The sequence below is a fragment of the Mirounga leonina genome, unplaced genomic scaffold (assembly GCF_011800145.1).
Source record: "Mirounga leonina isolate KUSES-001 unplaced genomic scaffold, KU_Mleo_1.0 Mir_174, whole genome shotgun sequence".
NCBI classification, from domain to species: Eukaryota; Metazoa; Chordata; class Mammalia; order Carnivora; family Phocidae; genus Mirounga; species Mirounga leonina.
The window spans coordinates 18,880,836-18,904,639 of record NW_023270451.1 but is presented as its reverse complement, the minus strand read 5'-3'; the positions used below and the strand labels follow the sequence as shown (position 1 = coordinate 18,904,639).

The window sequence follows — 23,804 nt, the reverse complement described above, 5'->3', positions numbered from 1 at the left end:
TCATCAGGCAATTCTGATGTTTAAAAAAAAAAAAAAAAATCTTCCTGAAAGGGAAATTTGCTTGCAAGTATAATACTTAAAGTAGACTTCCCTTAAGATGAAAGTGTCAAAACTGCCCAAAGCAGCTAGGATTTAAATTTTTTTTTTTTACAGTTCATTCAATGAAGTGTTCCTTTCCAAATCTAATATAACCACGTGAAGGCCTGCTGATCTAAATAACCAGAAATAATGGATGTGAGAATATAGTTAGGTAGGTTTTGAGAAGTTCGAACTCAGAATCAGCAACATGACAATTTATCCTCATTTGTCAGCAAACATCACACATGCTAAGGGGACCGACAATGTTCCCAGAAGACTGCCACGGTTTTAACAGAGCTGTCAGCAATAAAATATAAACTCCTATTTGCCAGACTACACAGTGTCTTCTCCTTTAGGAATTAAAGACAGAAACCTAACTTCTGAAGCACATGTCCTTTACAGAATCTGATACACAGACTTCAACTCTTCCTTTCTTGTCAGTCCAAATAGCTTTTCTTTCAGGCATTTATCCTCATCAATAAAGCTTTATTTGGAATCTTCAAGTGTAGCTGAAGACATTTTAAATTTAGGAACTATCTTCAAACCAAACATGAGTTCCAGAATCATCAAGGTGCTCTCTAATTTGCTATCCTTTTCTTTATTGATCTCAATGTTTCTTTCATTAAATATTTCATTAAAGGAGCGAAAAGAGAAACTACTTGAAATATACATCTGGGACTTAAGTAAAATTTAGTACATGTGGGTGGATTAATCTTTGAAATTATGATTGTATATTAAAATCCGCAAGTACAAGAAGAGTACTTCTAAATTGTTGACTAAATTACTCTAAATCTATTACACAGCATTAAACACGACATTGCATCAAATGCTGTGAACAAATGCAGTATGCATTTCTAAAAATACATTGAGGGAATTAATTGTCAAAATAAAACAAAATATCCACAGATTTTTTTAAAAAGATATCCTTTATACTATCAATCATTTTCTGTAAACCTTTTTGTCTTAAAAAAAATTGCAACTTTATTCTGTCAGTGCCAGGGAAATTGGACAGCCACCCGTAGAAGAATGAAACTGGACCATTTCCTTACACCATACACAAAGAAAAACTCAAAATGGATGAAAGTCCTAAATGTGAGACAGGAATCCATCAAAATCCTAGAGGAAAACACAGGCAGCAACCTCTTTGACCTCAGTCGCAGCAACTTCTTGCTAGACACGTCTCCAAAGGCAGGGAAACAAAAGCAAAAATGAACTATTGGTACTTCATCAAGATAAAAAGCTTCTGCACAACAAAAGAAACAGTCAACACAACTAAGAGGCAAGCCACGGAATGGGAGAAGATATTTGCAAATGACATATCAGATGGAGGGCTGGCATCCAAGATCTGTAAAGAACATATCAAACTCAACACCCAAAAAAACAAATAACCCAGTGAAGAAATGGGCAGAAGACATGAACAGACATTTCTGCAAAGAAGACATACCAATGGCCAGCAGACACATGAAAAAGTGCTCAACATCACTCAGCATCAGGGAAATACAAATCGAAACCATAATGAGATACCACCTCACACCAGTCAGAATGGCTAAAATTAAGAAGTCAGGAAACGACAGGTGTTGGCAAGGATGCGAAGAAAGGGGAACCCTCCTATACTGCTGGTGGGAATGCATGCTGATGTAGCCACTCTGGAAAACAGTATGGAGGTTCCTCCAAAAGTTGAAAATAGAGCTACCCTACGACCCAGAAACTACACTACTGAGTATTTACCCCAAAGATACAAATGTAGTGATCCAAAAGGGCACCTGCACCCCAATGATTATAGCAGCAATGTCCACAATAGCCAAACTATGGAAAGAGCCCAGATGTACATCGACAGATGAATGGATAAAGAAGATGTGGTCCATATATACAATGGAATATTACTCAGCTATCAGAAAGGATGAATACTTAACCATTTACATTGACATGGATGGAACTGGAGGGTATTATGCGGAGCAAAATAAGTCAACCAGAGAAAGACAATGATCATATGGTTTCACTCATATGTGGAATATAAGAAACAGTGCAGAGGATCATAGGGGAAGGGAGGGAAAACTGAATGGGAAGTCATCAGAGAAGGAGACAGACCATGAGAGACTCCTTACTATAGGAAACAAACTGAGAGTTGCTGGAGGGGAGGTGGGTGGGGGGATGGGGTACCTGGGTGATGGGCATTAAGGAGGACCCGTGATGTGATGAGCACTGGGTGTTATATGCAACTGATGAACTGTTGAACACTACATCTGAAACTAATGATGTACTATCTGTTGGCTAATTTAATTGAAATAAAAAATTAAATTAAAAAAATAAAATTACAAAAAAATGGCAACTTTAAAGAGAAATAATTCGATTAAAAAATGGGCAGAGGACCTGAAGAGACATTTTTCAAAGGAAGACATACAGATGGCCAACAGACACATGAAAAGATGCTCAATATCACCCATCATCAGGGAAATGCAAGTCAAAACCACAGTGAGGTATCATCTCACACCAGTCGAAATGGCTGGGATCAAAAACACAAGAAATAACAAGTGCTGGCGAGGATGTGAAGAAAAGGGAACCCTTGTGCACTGTTGGTAAGGATGCAAATTAGTACAGCCCCTATGCAAAACAATATGGAGGTTCCTCAAAAAATTAAAAATAGAAATACCAACGATACAGTAATACCACTACTGGGCGCTTACCCAAAGAAAATAAAAACATTAATTCAAAACTATATATGCACCCCTATGTTTATTGCAACATAATTTACTGATTAAGCCAAATTATGGAAGCAATCCAAGTGTCCGTGGATAGATAAACAGATAAAGAAGGCATGGTGTATTATTCATTCGTAAGGAAATGAGACCTTGCCATTTGTGGCAACATGGATGGACCTAGAGGGTATTATGCTGAGTGAAATAAGTCAGTCAGAGAAAGACAAATACCATTGATTTCATTCATATGTTGAATTTAAGAAACAAAACAAATGAATAAGCAAAGAAAAAAACAAACAAAAAACCCCAGACTCTTAAATACAGAGAACTGGTGATTATCAAAGGGGAGGTGGGTGGGGGGAATGGGTGAAATAGAGGGGATTAAGAGCATATTTATCTTGATAAGCACAGAGAAATGTATAGAATTGCAAAAAAAAAAAATTAGCCTTTCTGAAGGCATTAAAATTCTTCACCATTCTTTATCCATAATACCTAGTTATAGTCATTGGGATGATTACACTAAGAAAGGTAATAAAATCTCCATTCCAGATTAAAATTTTTTCATGGGCAAAGCAGAAGTTGACTTTTGAAATCAGCAAAGGTATTTTTAAGGAAATGGCCACAAACTGTATAAATATATGGTAGAAAATAGAGTAGACTCACTTCGGAGAAGACTTTTTAAAGGACATTTAAAAATATTAAAATATGGGGTTTCAAGCTTAAAGATCATTAAATACTGTCGTTTTTTTGTTGTTTTTTTTTAATTTACGAAAATAAAACTGCCTATTTAAGTGATTAGTCCAAAGTCCAACAGCTAGTTAGTTAAAATGCTAGAAACAAGTGCTTGGAGTTCTCACTCCTACTCTCATGTTCTTTTTATTAAATGAGCCTACCTTTTTGCTACCATCTCTGCCCAAGGAAGGGGCTTCCAGAGAAGATGACTGTTGCTTAGTTTCTCAGCCCTGGTGTTTGCTGTGAACCTTGGCTACTGACACTGTTCTAGCAGAGGATTGGGAGAGCGCAGCAGGGCTTACTCTCATAGCCTGTCCCCCTCCCCCCGCCCCGATCTGTCAATGGGCTCTGGACACCACACTGTAATGCTGCAGACACCTGGCTAAGCGCCCTGCCTCCGTCCCAGGGGCCTGTCTGTGCAGGGACTGGGCCTGGCCCGGTCCCGCCCAACTGGCAGCAGGTTCCAGCTGATAGAAGGCCAGCGAAATGAATGCTGAAACTCTCCTGCGCTGCAGCCCCCAGGCCCCCCGGGCACTGGCACCCAGCGCCTTCCCAGATGCACCTGTCTGAAGGTGGAACTCAGAGACCAGGACCGGAGGGAAGGCGAGGGGTGGATGGAAACACGTCTGCCCAGAATAGCAGCAGGCTAAGTAAGAAGAGAGCAAGTGGACCATCAGATCAGCAGCTGCTGCAAGGCCATTCTGGAGAGAGGCCGGGGATAAATAAATAATAAAAAATATAACCAAATAGTTGCCATCTGCTACTGTTGCCACTACCTACTTGACATTTAATCTCCTCTCTGGCTCTGCTGCCCACACGTCCACCGATATCTCTGCCTGTGGCTAAAGGTAATAGCTCTATCCTTTGTCATGTTATTGTAGAGGGACTGTAAGTATTACCATCATGGAAACCTACCTGCCTTTACTTATACTGTACCCCGTCCCTGTCCCTGTCTCAGAAACCTCATGATATCCTACACTCATCCTTGGAAAAGACCTCTTTGGGCTGTCCCCTCTAAGTCGCCCCAACCCTTTCCTGGGCTTCTGTCATGTAGAGAGAAGTCACCCGCTGAAAAATAGTACAATTAGTGGCATAACTTGTCTAATTTCTCAGTGAACTGCTTGAGAACAACCTACAGGCTTACTTAATTTCTCAACCTTCCATTTTGTCTTCTGGAAAAGGAGGCTCATGTGAAGATTAGGTAAGAGACGACAAGCACAGCGTTCACCCCAGCATCTGACAGAAGTAGCAGTCAATGAAGGCTTACTTCTCATCACTGTTTGTCATCAGCAGCATCATTACCCATACCCTTTATACATCTTTACACCCTAGCATAAGGCTTTACATGCTCAGTTATCTGCTATTTCTTACGGAAAGTCCTATCACACAGTGTAATTATCAAGAGATAAGTGGACAGTAGTTTTTATACCATTTGTGGTTGGCAGACTCTAAGGTCGCTTGCCTGACACCCCTGCCTCCTGATAGTCACACTTTTGTGGAATCCCCTCCCTGCTCCGTTGAGTAGGGATGGCACCTGTTACTTGTTTCTAAAAAATAGAATATGGCCAAGACTGTAACTTCTGTCTTGCTGCAGACTCACTCTTTTGCCTTTTGGTTTGAGTATTTTGACGAAGCAAGTAGCCGTTTTGGAGAGGTCCATGTGGCAAGGAACCGAGAGTGGCCTCTGGCCAACAGCCAGCTTGGAACTGGGGCCCTGAGTCCAACAGACCGCAAGTAACGAATTCTGCCAACAACCATGGAAACTTGGAAGTGGATCCTTTCCCAGGAGAACCTTCAGATGACACCTCGATTCAAGCCATGTGAGAGGCGTGGAAGCAGAGGCACCCAGCTGAGCCACGCCCAGATCCCTAACCCACAGAACCTAGAAGATGATAAACACCTGTTGTTTGAAGCATCTTGGTTTGTGGTAATTTGTTAAACAGCAATATATAACTAATATGCCAACATTTCCCCAACTTATATTCCAGAGTCAAAAATGTGTCCTTAATCAAATAAATCTAAGACATGCAATACCAGATTTTATTTTCACTGCAGGAAGGTCAAGGGCCTTTAATCACTTAGCTAATATATATTACAAATTCACTGGGGCGGGTAAGAGACACCCATGAAATTCACCCTAAACTGATTTGACCGATGAAAAATTTTTTATTTTAAAAATTATTTTTCATGAATATATGGGTTGTATAACAGTTATAGAAATGCCTTTTCAGATTTATGGAAGCAGCAAAAGAAACAGCAATCAAAAGCTGGCTCTGAGGGGCGTCTGGGTGGCTCAGCCGGTTAAGCGTCTGCCTTCAGCTCAGGTCATGACCCCAGGGACCTGGGATCTAGCCCCGACTCGGGCTCCCTACTCAGCGGGGAGCCTGCTTCTCCCTCTGCTTACCTCTCCCTCTGCCTGCTGCTCCCCCTGCTTGTATTCGTGTTCTCGCTCTCTCTCTAGCTCTCTCTAACAAATAAATAAATAAAATCTTAAAAAAAAAAAAAGCTGGCTCTGAATGCCTCTGCAAGAAGAAGACAGAGTAAGTGTGTAAAGAGGACAACAGCCATCCAACTAACTGGGGGAACTGACTGGCTCCTGCTAAAAAATAATACAAAGATGAAAAAATTTCACTTCCAACATTTCTGTAGTGATTATCTCTCTAGATATACCAAGCATGATATTTTTATAGGCAAAACAAATTACGTACTTGTATTTCTCAACAAAACAATTTATTGCTACGAAGAAGACAAAACAACAGTGCTCATTCTTTCCCCCCCCCCGCTTCGCTCTCCCATCACAGCAGTGATATAAATCACCTACCACCAGCATTGACAGTGACTGGGGGTGAGCCGGAGGTGGGATGGGGCAGCTTGGAGAAAGGAATGTAAGTGGGAGAGTAAAGTCTAACAATGAGCACTTGGAAAAAGGGCTTTGAGTTTTGTTTTTTAATGTCTTCCTGATTTCCAGAAATTTTATCTCTGGCAATGAAAGGGCAAGTTGGCATGTACTAGAATGTCTGACTACCTTCAATGTTTGAGCTTTCAGTTTACAGACAGCCCCTTAGAGCTGCAGGGTAAAAGTATTGTTTATTTTGGCATTCACTTAGTGATTCAAAGACAATTTCAAATTCACATCCAAATTTCTCTACTTCTTGGAGGGAGACCAAAGAGCTTGTTTGTAACTATTCCCGTTCATAAAGTGCTGGACAGCAAAACACATTTATCTATAATTTTCATATTTAAAAGATCACCGATCATAATAAAAATCAGAACTACTTGAACATTCTTCATGTTGTTATTTAAAAGATATAAAAGAAGTCATATGATCTTCCAAGATGATTGATTTCAGGATGAATTATTTTCAAGCCTACAGACTCCACAGAAATGCCAATGTTAAAATATCAGTCAACAATAGACACATGAAAAAATGCTCAACATCACTCGGCATCAGGGAAATACAAATCAAAACCACAGTGAGATACCACCTCACACTGGCCAGAATGGCTAAAATGAACAAGTCAGGAAATGACAGATGTTGGTGAGGATGCCAAGAAAGGTGAACCCTCCTACACTGTTGGTGGGAATGCAAGCTGGTGCAGCCACTCTGGAAATCAGTATGGAGGGTCCTCAAAAAGTTGAAAATAGAGCTACCCTACGACGCAGAAATTACATTACTGGGTATTTACCCCAAAGATACAAATGTAGTGACCCGAAGGGGCACCTGCACCCCAATGTTTATAGGAGCAATGTCCACAGTAGCCAAAGTATGGAAAGAGCCCCAGTGTCCATTGACAGATGAATGGATAAAGAAGATGTGGAATACAATGGAATACTACTCAGCGATCAAAAAAATGATATCTTGACATTTGCAACGATGTGGATGGAAGTAGGGGGTATTATGCTAAGCAAAATAAATCAATCAGAGAAAGACAATTATCATATGATCTCACTCAAATGTGGCATTTAAGAAACAAAACAGAGGATCATAGGGGAAGAGAGGAAAAAATAAAACAAGATGAAACCAGAGAGGGAGACAAACCATAAGAGACTCTTAATCATAGGAAACAAACTGAAGGATGCTTGGGGGGAGGGGAGGGATGGGGTAACTGGGTGATGGACATTAAGGAGCGCACGTGATATAATGAGCACTGGGTATTATATAAGACTGATAATCACTGACCTCTACCTCTGAAACTAATAATACATCATATATTAAAAAAATTAAAAAATAAACTAAATCTTATAAAAAGTAGCTCATGCAAATGAACCAAAGACTGAAAATAATATTCACAAAGCATCACAGAAAACTAAGAGGACAAAGAAATATACAAGCTCTTTATCAGTCAAAGGAGAAACAAAGGTAATTTCATCATATCTGAAAGAAGTTAGCAAAAACAATCAAATCATCAAGGAGACTACTTAAAATGTTGATTTACTCTTACTGTTTTTATTTATTTTATTTATTTATTTTTAAAGATTTTATTTATTCATTTGAGACACACAGATACAGAGAGAGAGAGAGCATGAGCAGGGGGGGAGACAGAGGGAGAGGGAGAAGCAGGCTCCCTGCTGAGCCAGGAGCCCGACGAGGGGCTCGATCCCAGAACCCTGGGATCATGACCTGAGCCGAAGGCAGACACTTAACCATCTGAGCCACCCAGGCGCCCCTCTTACTGTTTTTAATAATGAACTTTACAGTGAGCCATTAGATACTAATTAATTCTTGTAAATCATGTGTTACATAGATAAATATATGCATATGGAATTTAAAAATTAAAAAAAATATCAATCTGATGCCCATGCTGAGCTAATACTATAAGCACAAATCAATGTTCTCATATTAAAAAGGGGGTAATGAGACCTGTAGTGTCTACTTCACAGGATGATGAGGGTAACACAAAATAAGAGCTATGAAATCACTTCATGAACTATAAAGGGCTGCTATTATTATTCTTAGAAATGACAGAGGTTTGAATCAATTTCATTTCCTAAAAGCAATCATGTCAAGTGCTTCTGATAAAATGTTTTGATGATTCAACTACTACAATTTTTCCAAGGTTGAATTCAATATTCAAAAATGAAAATGCTTCCAGCCACTGGAATCTAGATCCACTAGATCTACTGGAATCTAGATTCCACTAGATCTAGAAGATCCACTGGATCTTCTACATCTTGTACTAGGCAAAATCCTCATCTTTTGCTTCCACATTGTACAGCATAGATGCCCATTTCCAAAGATCACAGACATGTCACTCACAAAGATGGTAAAATAAGCAATTCTTAAAATTTAAAAAGTGACTAAGTTTGCCGTCATAGCCCATGCTGACAAAATGTAGGGTACTGATATTTTTACTGGACTGAAGGATCCATGCTACAAACTGCTCGACATATGACTTTGCTAAGGAATCGCCCACAATCTTAAATCATTTGTTTTGACAATCTATGCATACCTTTCTTGAAGACTACAAGTGTGTCCCTTAATTTATGCATATTTCTAGCTGTGTACTTTTCCTCTTGAGACATTACAGACTGGTCAAATGAACTTTGACATCAAATCTCATTTCAAAAAAACGGCCACAAGTCTTAGAAAACAAGTTATAATGGACCTACACTGTTTTCTTTCTTTTTTTTTTTTTTAAAGATTTTATTTATTTACTTGAGACAGAGAGAATGAAATACAGAGAGCATGAGAGGGAGGAGGGTCAGAGGGAGAAGCAGACTCCCCGCCGAGCAGGGAGCCCGATGCGGGACTCGATCCCGGGACTCCAGGATCATGACCTGAGCCGAAGGCAGTCGCTTAACCAACTGAGCCACCCAGGCGCCCCCTACACTGTTTTCTTATAGACTCTGTTTTATAAAGCATCAAATCTCTGAAGACCCTTAAAAATCAATATGCCATTTTTCATTTAGATTTCGGCATTACCTGACAATGTAAAAGTAATTTCTGCAGCAACAGTGACTCCTAAGAGACTACAAACATGGACACTGCACATAAGGAGCGTTCATTCTCGTAGTGTTCAAGGATTTACTCAGTTCTTTATTACAGTGTGCACTAAGGTATAATTATATTTTTCATTAGGGATGATTCTTCTCGCGGTTCACAAAATTTTCTTATCTCACAGGTCTCTCCTACTGAAACATTTGGCAGAAGCACTCAGATGTTTATGAGGAGAATATGTATAATACCAGCAGATTTCTTGGTTAATTAACCAAGTGTCTGCCTCATAAAAGAACTAACATGAAGTATAATTTTACTCTCAAAGAATGACACGAATGGGACAAACGTATCGTGAAAACTTCTGTCACAAGAATTAGTCCCTCTTATTAAATTATTCTAGTCCCTTTACCGGGGAAGGTAAACTGAATGGCACTGTGATAGATATATTTTAAAATCTGAACTACAAACAACAAAAAGTTTTTAACATTGATGTGTAGAGAATTATTACTTTGAACATTCCACCTGGGCCAGTAATTATACTTTAAAACAGACAAGTGACAATTCCATAAAATATACAAGACAATGATTTAAAAATCAGATCGTTTAAAAAAGTTCATTAGCTCTTGGTGCATCTCCACAGAAAAAGTAACTGATATTCAAAATAGCGTCTGCAAGACTTTCCTGCGAGGAAAGTTGCAGGAACTAAGTTGCTGTGATTTACCACTGACACTCAGCCACGAGCACAGGGCTGGGTCCATGGGAGGCACTCAGGAAAAATCTGTTGAACGAACTGTTGAATAATATTCCTTATTACATCCTTGTTCAAAAAGGCAAGAAACTACGTTATACACTTTAGGGGGGAAAATCGCGTTAAAAACAAATAACAATGAATCATGGAACACTACATCTAAAACTAATTTAAAAAAAAGTAACATTCTGAACACGTCAAACCTAAACCCTAAAGGGATAATGATAAACATGACATTTATATGGACTGTCTATAAGCCAGGCACTGTCCTTACATGATTTCTAAGTGTTCATTTATTTGTCTTCTAACAATTTTATGAGGTACCCCATATTACTGTCAGCATCCTTATTTTTTTTTTATTTTTTTTTTTAAAGATTTTATTTATTTATTTGAGAGAGAGAATGTGATAGAGACAGCACGAGAGGGGGAGCGTCAGAGGGAGAAGCAGACTCCCTGCCGAGCAGGGAGCCCGATGCGGGACTCGATCCCAGGACTCCAGGATCATGACCTGAGCCGAAGGCAGTCGCTTAACCAACTGAGCCACCCAGGCGCCCCTGCATCCTTATTTTTAAACAGGTAAATTACGGCACCGAGAATTTCGGTAATTCACCCAAGGACACATAATTTGTAAACTGGAGAGTCTGGATTCAAACTCTGGCACGTGGCTCCAGAATCTGCACCCTAACCATTCCGGGACATTTTATTTGATCTTCTCTTTTCACTTGGGTATATGTGCTCCCATGTAAAAAGTTTTCTATTTCAGATCGAAATGTTTTTAAGTAGTACATCTGTTACATCTCCCCTGCCCTGGAATTGTGTACTATTTATTCCCACCCTGTGGAAAAGGCAAGATCTGAACAGATTTCTCCCACTGGGAGGCAACAAGGGCATTTCCCAGCTACTGCCCAGGACGGCTGAGTCATAGCGGAACACTGTTAAAGCCAATTCAGCCTTCTTCTGCCCACAGGGCTGCTCAATGCTTTAATTTCTCCCAGGAACATAATGAAAGAGGGTGGTTCCTTCTAATTCATAAATTACCAAGGCTCCACTCCAACTTATATTTCAACGAGGTTTCCTGCAGGTCTACTGTGAGAAACGTTCTTCATACTGGTGGGGTTTTTGTTTTTGTTTTTCATTTCCCCAAGATGCACACGTTCGTTCTAACGTGAGGACTGAGGGATCGCCCCCTTCCCCACAAGGATCTCACTACAGCTGACACAGGTACCCAGACCCAGAGAGATTATTTTGACCTAGACATCTGGTCAGCACTTCTACCTTCTCATATGTCTGGGGAATAAGCCTGCGCACATGCTAAATAAATTATCCACAGTTTATTGGGTACTACATTAGGACTCTAGAGACACTGGCCACAGTAACATTAATAACTTAACATATCACTTACTAAGTAACAGGCTCAATGTTAACTTATTTTCCATCGCTGGGCCAAAGTGTATACATGTTTAAGATAAGGGATTTGGACAAGACAATCTCTGAGTTTCCTTCAAAATCCAGAGAAAATCTAAAATGAAAAATTCTGGAAATGTGAATGTAGTGGGTTTTCTTATACAATTATAACAGATTCATGTTAACTTTCCCATCATAGACTTGCTGCCTTTATCTGAAAAACAAAAATAACAAAACCTTCCCAATGCTAAGACTCTATCGACAACTGGATGAGGGCTTCGAAAATAACATCACATTCTGCTTCCAACTCTTGGAGCGCAAGGCTGCCACATCATACTTCTTTTATATTGTTCTTTTAACATTAATAGTAGTGATTCTGATTAGATGCTCCCAACATATTTTAAGTAGGTCGAGAGCTTACCGGTATCTTTTCAGAAACCACCTCTGACTTTTCTTAGGCCTCTCTTTACACTTTTCTTGTCCCATTCTCGTGGGGGGGGGGGGGCACTCAATGTAGCCAACTCACTGACCCCCTTCTATGACTTCCAGGCTGGTTCTAAGCACAGTTTCCACATATAACATTCACACAATAGATTCCTTAGCTGTCAACTCTAACTCCAAAACTGGAAAGAAAAACCAAACACTTCAATCCGCATTTTATATCAATATCCTTCCAGGTTAAAAATTAGAATGTCAAATAACTTGACAGATATTTAACTGAGAGACGTTCCATTTTTAAGTTCTGAATTTTTGCAAGAAGTTATATTATTTTAGATCTGTAAGCTTGATTATATACATCAAGTTTATTTTTATAGTATGTGATAAAATAGACTGTTTTTCAAACATGTATCTAAAATTTCTAAGCAACACAGATCATTAGTTCTCAATTTTTTTTGTACTTTTTAATTTTCCAATACTTTTTTTTAAAAGATTTTATTTATTTATTTATTTGAGAGAGTGAGAGAGAGCGAGAGAGAGCATAAGCAAGGGGAACGGCAGGCAGAGGGAGAAGCAAACTCCCCCGCTGAGCAGGGACCCTATTGCGGGACTTGATCCCAGGACCCTGAAATCATGAACTGATCCAAAGGCAGCCGCTTAACCCACTGAGCCCCCGAGGCATTCCTCCAGTACTTTCTTTTATTAACAAGAGAAAAGTCCTAGCTTCCTATGTTGATCTACTGTAACAGAAGAAATTATTCAAGGTGAGAAGAAAATTTTTAATATAAATATACACTACTCCAAAAGTAAATAAACCAACCCATATGGCATTTTAAAAACCTTAGAAAACAAAAGAGGAAAAGCAAACTAATATTGAACTGATAGTACTAAAGTGAGGGAAAAAAACCCCATCAAAATCACAAATTTTTTAAGTATGTCTAGCTTTCAGAATTTATAATATATCTCAGATTTTCCACAGTAGCCAGTTTCTCTAGCTCCCAGTAAAAATGTTAGAAAACATGTGCCTCAGACTACATGACTCACTATGACCAAGATTCTAGTATAAATCAGGCCTGTTGACGTATGTTTCAGTGGAGTCTGGCTTGGGCTGCATTTTAAAAACGTGGCTTCTTGGAAGGGAAAGAGCAGGAGACAGAGGAAGATCTGTGAATTAAGGGACATCAGTGAACTGTTAAAATCTAAGCAACCTTTTACATGACCCATATGTTAACAAAACTCATGTTCAAGTGTAAGCACTGTTGTCCTGAGTAGCCTGTGAGTGTTCATGATTCTGAGGTTTGTTTCACACTGTCTCCTTTTGTTTCACTGTCGCTCTTGCTAACATCACCTACAATTCCCCCACTCTGGTCATTACCGCCAACAGTCAGCGCTGCAGTCAACCCACAGGCAGACTTTTTTCTAAAAACACATCAGTGTATTTCAACTCAGATCCTGCATCACTTATCTGATTTACTGCCAACAATTCTGCCCTCATATTGTATAGTAAAAAAACACAAACAAACAAACAATAATTTTGCATACTGAAATCCCTTTGCCCAGAAGGTTCCCATCCATAGTGGAGAATGAGATGATCAGCCCTATTTGTAGCAGTCTGTTCTGCATTTTAAAATGTCTCATTACCTCACATGCATGATATGGCTAAAACCGAACTAACACTCTTTTGAATTTCCTCATTTCCATGGAGTTGGAAGCTGCCATTCTTAGCAATCAACCCCCATCCACATTGCTTCAATCTGCTTTATGGTGACTGAACACAGAGGTTTCTCATAGACAGAGTAGAATATGCATATGAGTTGCAATTCATACATTTTCTTCTTGTTTCCATTTACAGCTTTTAAAAAAACCCATATAGATGAGAGGATTTTTAGGGCAGTGAAACTCTTCTGTATGATACTATAATGGCAGATACATCATTATAATTTGTCAAAACCCATAGAATGTACAACACCAAGAGTGAACCTAATGTAAACCACAGACTCTGGGTGATGCTGACATGTAGTATACGTTCACCTATGGTCACAGATGTACCATTCTGGTGGGGGATGTTGGTAATTAAATGCAGTGTGGGGGCAGGGAGTACATGCGAATTCTGTATACTTTCTGCTCAATTTTACTATGCATCTAAAGCCACTCTAGGCATAAAGTCTATTTAAAAGGAGAACAAAATCTCTCATATATGTAGCATCTTCGCATACCTGGGAGAAGTTACGTGGTGATAAGACAAAACAGAAAAACAATATAATGTTATCATCATTGGCATCATCATCCATCCCCCTTGAATGTGAGAAAACTTTTGAAGGCATGAATGGGATATTAAGCAAGATTTAAATAATGAAGCTAAGTGATGAGCTGTGATCAGAGAGAAGACGATTTTAAGTATCAACATTCCTTTTCAAAAGGGTTACCACATCTTTAAAATAACTGTCTAGTTCACATGTCGATCAAAATTATTTCTAACATGTAATCTTAATAATCTCTTTGATAAATTTTCAGATATGTACATTTTAATTTGGAGTTTTAATGAAGTCTAGAAAAATTAGGGAGAAAATAGATCTTTCTTTGGTTCAAATTGCAGCATCAATTGCTCTAAAAATATTCTTCAGTTTTCAGATGTATATGAAAACAATTGTCTGAACTTTGCATTAGAACTGCTCATGCGTTAAACTGCTGAGAAAGAAAACCTTATAAAAGCAGAGTGACACCTCACTGGAAAATATAGTTAATTCTGTTAATAGAAAATATATTCCGAAACAAAGATAGAGTTAAAATGAATCCTACACACCAAACAAATGGACTAAGTTATATCTAACCTTGAATTTGTAACTATGGCTTCCATGGTGAATTTTATATGCTAATGATAAAAAAATAGTTAAAGGTCTATACTTTGGGGACTAACAGGCATTTATTCAGACACTTTCTATTTATCAAACAGACAGACTCTACTCTGCATCTGAAAGCAGCTGATTTCCTTCTGTTTTCCACTATTCCCCACGCGAATTTGGAGAGGCACATTACCAACAAACCCCGGGCTCGCCATGGCCTCGGTAGAGTTCCTTCTCTGGTGTGTTCTGCAAATTAATCTAAAATGTGATTTACAATAATTTCCTTTCTTAAATCAAGATGAGGAACAGGGAACAGCCTGGAGGAGGAAACTGCCAACATTAGGAAGGTAATATTTTAGACCTCTGGTGGGAAAGAGACCCACCCAATTTTCCTTGATTAAAACCACAGAGATGTTTAACAAGGTTCCTGCTAATTAGGAAAGTCAGTAAAAAAAAAAAAATAATAATAATAATTATATATATATGTATATATATATACATATATATATATAAAATACACATAAGCCAAAAGCTTATGTGCTTACATTACGGAGTTCTCACTGTCTCACTTCTTCAGGGCCAAATTCGGCCCAGCTGTCTTTCCATAGACTTAGGCATGACCCTTTAAAACAGTGGGAGAATAGCAGGGAAATGTGGATGACACCATCCTTGTCTTACGGGGATTGCAGGAAAGTCTATAGACTCATCTATTTTGTTTTAATCTCATTTACATGGAAATATATCCTTAAGTTTCATACTACTATACTGCAAATGAACATTAATTTTTGGTGAATTTATTTATGCATTTACTTGTCATACTTCAATAATTTTCTTTTAATGTGATCTCAGTGCATATTATAAAACTGTGGCTCTCATCTGTTTGAATTTCCAGAAGATAGAATAAAAAAATTAGATTCAAGGGAGGGATGGTATAGTACTGATTTCAGATTCAATGGACCGATTTTTAATCATCAGCAAATATCTGGTTATTAGAAAATAAATTAATAATTTCAGAAATGTACAACATAAAAACAAAACAAAACAGCACTTAAAAGGATCTTGGAAAGTACCAGTCCAATGCCCCTATTTTTCAGTGGAGGGGCCTAAGGATCAGAAACGATAAATGACTTCGTGAAAGTCACAGGCTAGATATAGACAGAGCCAGCTCTCCTAATTCAATGTTCAACACATTTTGCCCAAAACAACAATATAATGAGATGATCATTTAAGGCCGGCACAGTAGGAACTGCAAATCATAGACACCTTCTGCGCACGTTTACATTCACTCAGTGACCTGTATTTCTGCAGTCCAAGGTTACATACATAGTAAATAGCAAACAGGTATGTAGGGCCTAAGCTTCAAAGCAATCCTGAGGCTCCAACACTAACAAGTTTTTAACTTTTGACTGTACCCAGCCAAGATAGCACTGATGAAGAGAAAATTAGTTTGTTAACTGCTGGTTTACCAAAGCAAAGAAGCAGAAATTAGTAAATTTAGGTGGGTCTTAGTCTTTTTTTTTTTTTTTTAAAGATTTTATTTATTTATGTGAGAGAGAGAGAGAGAGAGAGCATGAGCATGAGCAGGGAGAGCAGCAGAGGGAGAGGGAGAAGCAGACTCCCCACTGAGCAGGGAGCCTAATGCAAGGCTAGATCCCAGGACCCTGGGATCATAACCTGAGCCGATGGCAGACACTTAACCCAGTGAGCCATCCAAGAGCCTCAGTGGGTCTTAGTCTTTAAATAATACTCAATTTAGTCATACATATTTTTAATTCATTCAACCAATATCTCCTGAATGCCTACTATGTGCTAAGCATGGTTCTAGACATAGCACAGACAAGAGTAAGAAAGACAAGCCGAGTCCCTGCCCTCACAGAACTTACAATCAAGTACTGGAATAAAAAAGTAACAGATAGGGGCGCCTGGGTGGCTCAGTTGGTTAAGCGACAGCCTTCGGCTCAGGTCATGATCCTGGAGTCCCGGGATCGAGTCCCACATCGGGCTCCCTGCTCGGCAGGGAGTCTGCTTCTCCCTCTGACCCTCCTCCCTCTCATGTCTCTGTCTCTCATTCTCTCTCTCTCTCAAATAAATAAATAAAATCTTTAAAAAAAAAAAAAGTAACAGATAAACCAATGAACACAATCATTTCAGTGCACTGCAAGAGCTACTGAAGAATTCCAGCTTTGCAACCAGTTACCTGTGTGGTCAAGCCTCTCTGAACTCAGGTCTCTTTCAAAAACATGGGTTAATATACCTTACTAGATTGAAGACACAGTGAAACAAGAATTTCTAAGTGTCTGGCACTCAGAATAAATTCAATAAATTTCAGTGTTTCCCCCTCACTCCCCAAGTAGTTTTTCTAATAAAAATAGTAACACTTACAACATGGGACCTGTACTCAGACAGATTTCATTTGTCTCTTTTAATCAATTTTCACACAAGAAAAAAAAAAAGGACAAAAGAACTGCGTCTAAAGCTCTTTATACATCAAAGTCTGAATTAAGACCTGGTGTTTCTAATTGTTCTGCTGCCTGGAACCATCCCATTTTGACTGTCTAGCTTCTCCACAGCTTCTACTGTGCTTCCTTCAGCTCAGACATAAACACGTGCCCAAGTGCAGTAAATCACAGTTAATTGCATGTCTTAAATTAAAAGACAAAAATAATGCACAATTAACTGGGGGGAAACTGTCAGTTGGTGGATGAGTCTCGCGTATTATACTTTGTGCACAGGACGCATGCCAAGGGTGTGTTCCAGGCAAGGAGACTCAATCCGTGATGCTGGGGGGGGCGGTGTGTGGCACAACCTTTCTGCAGAACGGGCTGGTGCAAGGAATCAGAGGCTTTAGAATACGGACTCTGCAAGTGCACACACAGCCTCCCCGACAAGGCCTTTCAGCGCAGGACTGCCCCCGAGAGGGAAATGCAGCAAGCACTTAAATGGTCATTGGTAAGGAACTGAATAAAGAGACGAGGTTTGGGCTATGAAAGGAAACATCTAAGCTGTTAGAAATGATTTTTTTCACATTTAACAACACGAGAAAATGTGCATGGCATATTCGTGGGTGAAAACTTTACAAAAGAAAATGTTTTGAAAAAGAAGAGCCTGGAGGAGGAGAGGAAAGGTACTAGGAAAAGAAACAAGGAAAATGTAAATGTTGGCTCTGAGTATCTCTCAATTTTCTAATTTTCTAAAACACTTCCTAAGTTGTTTAAAACTGCATTTCAATTTATTTCTGAATCTGATATTATAAAATGTCAGTTTTAAAGATTCAAAAGAATCTTTTAAGATGAACTTACCTGACAATTATAATAAAAACATTGCCATAAAATTAACAAATAATCCCCAGTAAGCACTTACATATAATCCCATTATACCCTTGATCATATAAACAAAATCAACTTTGTAAAATGTTTTTTTTACAAATGTTATTTTACAAATACACAAGAAAACCACGTTCAATAGAATTAAATGTTCAATGCAATTACTTACTCCAACATATACCTCACAGTATATTAAAACACCAGAAGAAAATCACTATGAAGCCTTATTAATTTACTGATACTGACAAACCACAAAATAATGTTCACAGCAAATCCAATAACCCTATATTTGAGGAACCACAAATCTCTCCTCCACCCACCTACTCTCCCATTATTTTCTACTCTGTAATAGAAAGACTTTATGTCTGGCCACCTTGTATTATTTTGATGCTAAAATCTGGCAATAAACCACACACACACAGAGTTTCATCATTTCTACCAACAAGATGAGAACAAATGACACTTTCACAATATATCACTCGTTATGCTAACTTTTGTTTTATTTCAATTTTAGAAGGAAAGAATATTTAAAACCCAACAGAGTAGATTCATTCCAAAGGTACTGAACAGTCTCCTAACCTTGGAATAGGAAACAGACATTTCTTGCTCTTTTATTTATCGGAAGGTGGGGAGGGAAAAGATAATCATATTTCATCAAAAGCCTGTATCTCAACCTCAGGCATGTTTATGTCCCAAGGGTAATATTTCTATTCCACTCTTAATGGAACAAATTTCTAATCAGAATATGTATTCAAAAATAATTGAGGCAATGCAATGTCAACATATCATGCTGCCATCAGCATCCCCTGGTGCTGGGAATCGACTCAGCACCCTCTCTGCTGTGACAGAGCCAGGGTGAAGCAGGAATGTCACAGTTGATGAGGGGAGGAGAGCTAGCAGTGAAGATACAATTCTGCTCCCCTTTGTGGACTCAACACAGAGTCTGGAGGAAAGCTTCTAAGCTGGAAGAGGCCAACCTCAAAACTTTAAGGAAGGGATGACTTACAATGACTGAAAACCACAACTTTTAAATTGGAATCAGTGTCTACTTTTGTATAGTTATTGAGAAGTCTTGAAACAGTCATTTCTGGAAAACTTAACCCTGGCCCTAGATTTCTAAGGTATTAAAACCACAGGGCAATATGTACTATTGAATATATTTTGTGATGCCCCCAAAAGTCCAGAGGCTTAAATTCAGGTTTCTTCAAGTCTGACAACAGACTGATAATTGTGGAAGCTGGGTGATGGGTAATGAGGGTTCCTTACACCTATCCTTCCACTTTGGAATAGGTTTGACATTTTGCATTATTAGTAAAAGGTGAAAAAATTTAGATTTCTTTCAATATATTTCATGCTCAAAATTGGACTTTTCCTTTAGAAATACATGACATCTGATTTGTGCTTATGATTATTCAAGACTCTAACAAGCAGTGTGAATTTTTAATAAATCCACAAAGCATGATGTTGATCATTAAAAAAAAAAAATTTCCTTCAAGCCTCAAAAAAATGTTACCCATGATCGACAATGATAGAAGAAGCAAACCTAAACAAATGCAGTGTCACCATCTGCCTGGCATTCTCACAGTGTGACAAAATAGACTGGTAATTAACTGCTTTCCTACCGAAATCTGCCAGCTTTAACTCCCCCGTGTCACTGATCAGAAGGTTCTGTGGTTTCAGGTCTCTGTGCAAAATATAACGCTGGTGGATGTAAGACAGCCCTCGCAGCAACTGAAATAAAAACAACTGAAAAAATAGGGAGACAAAAGTTAAAATCTGAACACAGATAAATGCCAGTTTCTACATACAGTCGCCAAGCACTTGTATTTGGTAAAAATGGGTACCCATCACTAAATTTCCTACCCAAATCATTTAAAGAGAATGTGCATTAAGGGTATGGAAATCCCTGGTTCATTAACAAGTAAATCTAAAATTTTCTACCAACTTATTATGTCAACCCAGAATGATACCCTCCTTAGCCAGAAATCTATAATCCAATCTTCACTCTATAAATTAGGCAGAATGTAAAGAATCAATTCTTTATAATATCTGATTTCCTCAGGCTTCTAGTGATGCTTGAGACGCAGGAAAAAAATCTATCTGTAACATTATCAAAGGAAGCAGAATTTTTTTTACCAAGTTTATGTAAATGTGCACATATTTAATTCCATAGAAATGACATAAACATGTTATCCAGTGATTCACCCATTAACATGCTTTAAGGAATGGAAAGATAAGATGATTTCAATAATTAAAACAAAACAGTCCCATGGCCCAATTAATACTACGTTGTAATTATACTGCTTTTGCACATATGGCCAAAGAGATTAGCTATTGCCTAAAGACAGACACGCACCTTCACTGATTACAAAGCAGACCCACCCGAAAGGAAACAGAAAATAGAGAAACCAAGAATTTAAGAGCAATACTTTCATAAGAAATAATTTTAGGAAGTGACTGATGGCCTTATGTGTTTATTTTCATATTGGATCATATCAAATATTTCTATTTTGATCATAACAATGTGATTTGCAAGGGTTTCCAATATTCTGTTTATGAAAAAGGAAACATTTTATTTTATTTTATTTTAGAGTAGGCCCATGCCCAGTGCGGATCCCAATGTGGGGCTTGAACTCACGACCCTGAGATGGAGACCTGAGCTGAAATCAAGAGTCGGACACAACTGACTGAGCCACCCAGGTGTCCCGAAAAAGGAACTTTTTTAAAACAATTTACTTCGCAAAATAATCCTAATAATGTCTAATTTTTAGAAATTAATCTTTTAGGTTTTTTTTAAAGATTTTATTTATTTGTTTGCAAGAGAATGAGAGTGAGAGATACCACAGAGGGAGAGGAAGAAGGAGAAGCAGACTCGCCCCTGAGCAGGGAGCTGATGTGGGTCTTGATCCCAGGACCCTGAGATCATGACCTGAGCTGAAGAGAGACATTTAATGGATTGAGCCACCCAGGCACTCCTAGAAATCAATCTTTTAAAACAAAAATAAAAACAAATGTTTTAACTGCCATCGGTATTCTAGTCTATATAATTAGCTAGTGACAAAAAGCAGTTTCAGGGAAATTTGAAATGAGTCAGTTGTCAAAGATTGATGATATAAGGATTCCAGAATATTTAAATGGAAGAGATTGGCAACTCCTTGAGGGCACTGAAGCTAGCATTTCTGGAATATCTTCCGATGAACGGGGGGCTATACAAGCCAGGTAAACTTTTTACAGGGTGGATACCTTGAAATCACAGTAAGATAAATTCATTTCAAAATCTTTGTATGTGATGCTATGCTATGGAGCAGTGAAAGCCTGGGGTCATTATTTCCAGAATCTAAGCATCAGAAAGGAAAAGTCTGTTCTCTGTTAGCCTAGATTAAATTAGTGGCTCAAGAACCTCAGGAAGCAAACATCTCTCTAGACTCCTCCTCTCGATCCTTCCTGTGTGGCAGATGGAAAGACAACACCATCACCACCATCCAGCTTCATTCTTTACTCCTAATACCCCCTCCATCCTGAAGCCTAAAGCTTACAGTTTCTAAGAAAATCCATATTCCTCCAGTTTAGACGGGAGAAAGTGAGCCAATAAAGCTACTTTGTGTTTTCAAAAGCTTAAAAACAAAAGGCAAAAGCAGACCACACAACAAACTCGATTTCAAAAAACAAACTGACTTTAAAAAGAAAGTCTAGCCTTCTGCAAGGAGCTAACTGACCTTTGGGGCCTACCAGAGACTTATGAATTTTAGTTTCAGGGCCAGCAAGTGCCAACTGCCATTCTGTGGATGCATCGCGAATGCAGCCCCACTTAATCTCTGTAACGATTTTAATGAAAGAGGTACTACTATAATCTCTGTATTCACGATGAGGAAACGAAGCACAAAATTTCTCCACGTTGTACAGCAATTAAGTGGCAGAGCCAGGACTTGAACCCAGGCAGTTCGATTCTAAAGTCCATGGTCTTGACCACCTACCTCACTATAGGAATCTTGGCCAGAAATCAACACAAGTGGACCAAATGTTGACATAGAAGCTGCTTCCTCCAACTGACAGGATCAAGTCTGGGCATATAATACCACAGTCTTCCGGGCTCAGGCTTCATCGCCCTCCGCTCCCTGACTTCACGCAATCTCACCCACCCCCACGCTCCGAGCACAGTGCTCTTCAAGCCTTTACCTTTATTCTTGCCTCTTTTCTGATAAAAAAGCCTCCTCCCCCCGTTATTTGTGATTCTTCAGGTTATTTCTTAGGTCTCACCTCAAGAACCACTCTTCTCTGGAGCCCACCGCGACCACCTCCCCAGGCCTTCCCTCCCTCCACAGGTGTGCGTGAGGTGCTCCCCGCGGTGCTCCAGGGGCAGCCTCTGCATATGTCTACCACATATGTATCATCCTGCCTCTCACAGGCGGCGTGCCCTGGCCATCTTCCTAACCTGGACACACAGTTGACACTCCTATACCAGTACTGCGATTACTGAGCTGAATTTAGAAGCATCTGGATGAAGCAGATACAAAAATAACAGAGAGGAAAGAATGCCATGGGATTTTCCAAACACTAAGGGTAGAAGTGGGTAAATCAGGCAGTCCCAAAGGGCTCTTCTTTTAATACCTTTACTAATGAGTGAAAATACATAATCCTCATGCTAATGCAGAAGCTATTCAAAGAGGGTATCATATTAAAGGAGATTAAGAAAATTGGTGTCAGGGAAGGAGGCAACTACACACTCCAATTACAATTGTGTACATGCCAAACGAGGCCCAGCCATGACAAATACAGCCCCAAACATGGTGCTAGCCCCCCAAACAACTTTTAGCTCTTTGAGCAATGCACAAAGATAAGTCAGAACAAATCTCCATAGAATAAATTCACTCGGGATTTATTATGTGCCAGCCGTGTGCCATGCTAGGTGCTGTCTGCACGAGGGATGCAAAGATAAATAAGGTATTAGATGGAGTCCCTGGACTCCAGAAGCTCACAGCTCACGGGGTATGAGAGACACACAAGCAGATGGCTACCACTTCGAGAAGTCTGCACTGTAACAGCAACACAAACTGAGTGTGCTGGAGGCACAGAGGAGGAGGCTCCAACTAAAAGAAAAAAAAAAGAACGGATCCTGCCATGAGATGAAGAGCAGCCCGCGGAAGGGATAAATCATAGCAATCTGGTCAGTCATCACATGTAAAATTTTAATAGGAAATCAAATTGAACAGTGACTAGATGCACAAGGTGAAATGATGTGTTGTATGCCAGACCTCTTGCTACCCTGAGGGAAAATATTGAAATGACCAAGCAAGCAGGTCACGAGATAAATTAAGAAGAAAAACCCAAATAAATGAAAAGACAATGTATAAAACTAGAAACCTACCAACTCATCATCATAACCGTAATGGTGGCAGGGGGACAACAGTACACTTCACTAAACACATTAGAAAAGCTGGTGTTTTAGCAATAATATTTTAATGTGCTTAACAGAATATGCACTGCTAGCTGGGGGAGGCTGTAAGGAAGCAGTGGACATGCTAAGTTAAATAGAATGGAACAGTCTTTGGAAATGTCTTGAGAACTCACGTCTTGGGAATCTCTTCTGTTAGATAAGCAGGCAAA

The 23,804-nt window shown here is 39.1% G+C and overlaps 1 protein-coding gene across 4 annotated transcripts in view; it reads right to left on the bottom strand.

The window, feature by feature from the left end:
* The window catches only part of CDK14 (cyclin dependent kinase 14), a 548,800-nt gene that overhangs the window by 245,546 nt on the left and 279,450 nt on the right, over positions 1 to 23,804 (bottom strand). For all 4 annotated transcript variants that reach the window (XM_035020525.1, XM_035020522.1, XM_035020524.1 and 1 more), the window contains one exon: positions 19,823 to 19,946. In XM_035020525.1, the coding sequence (XP_034876416.1) occupies positions 19,823 to 19,946 (124 nt within the window). The remainder of the gene's footprint in view (positions 1 to 19,822; positions 19,947 to 23,804) is intronic.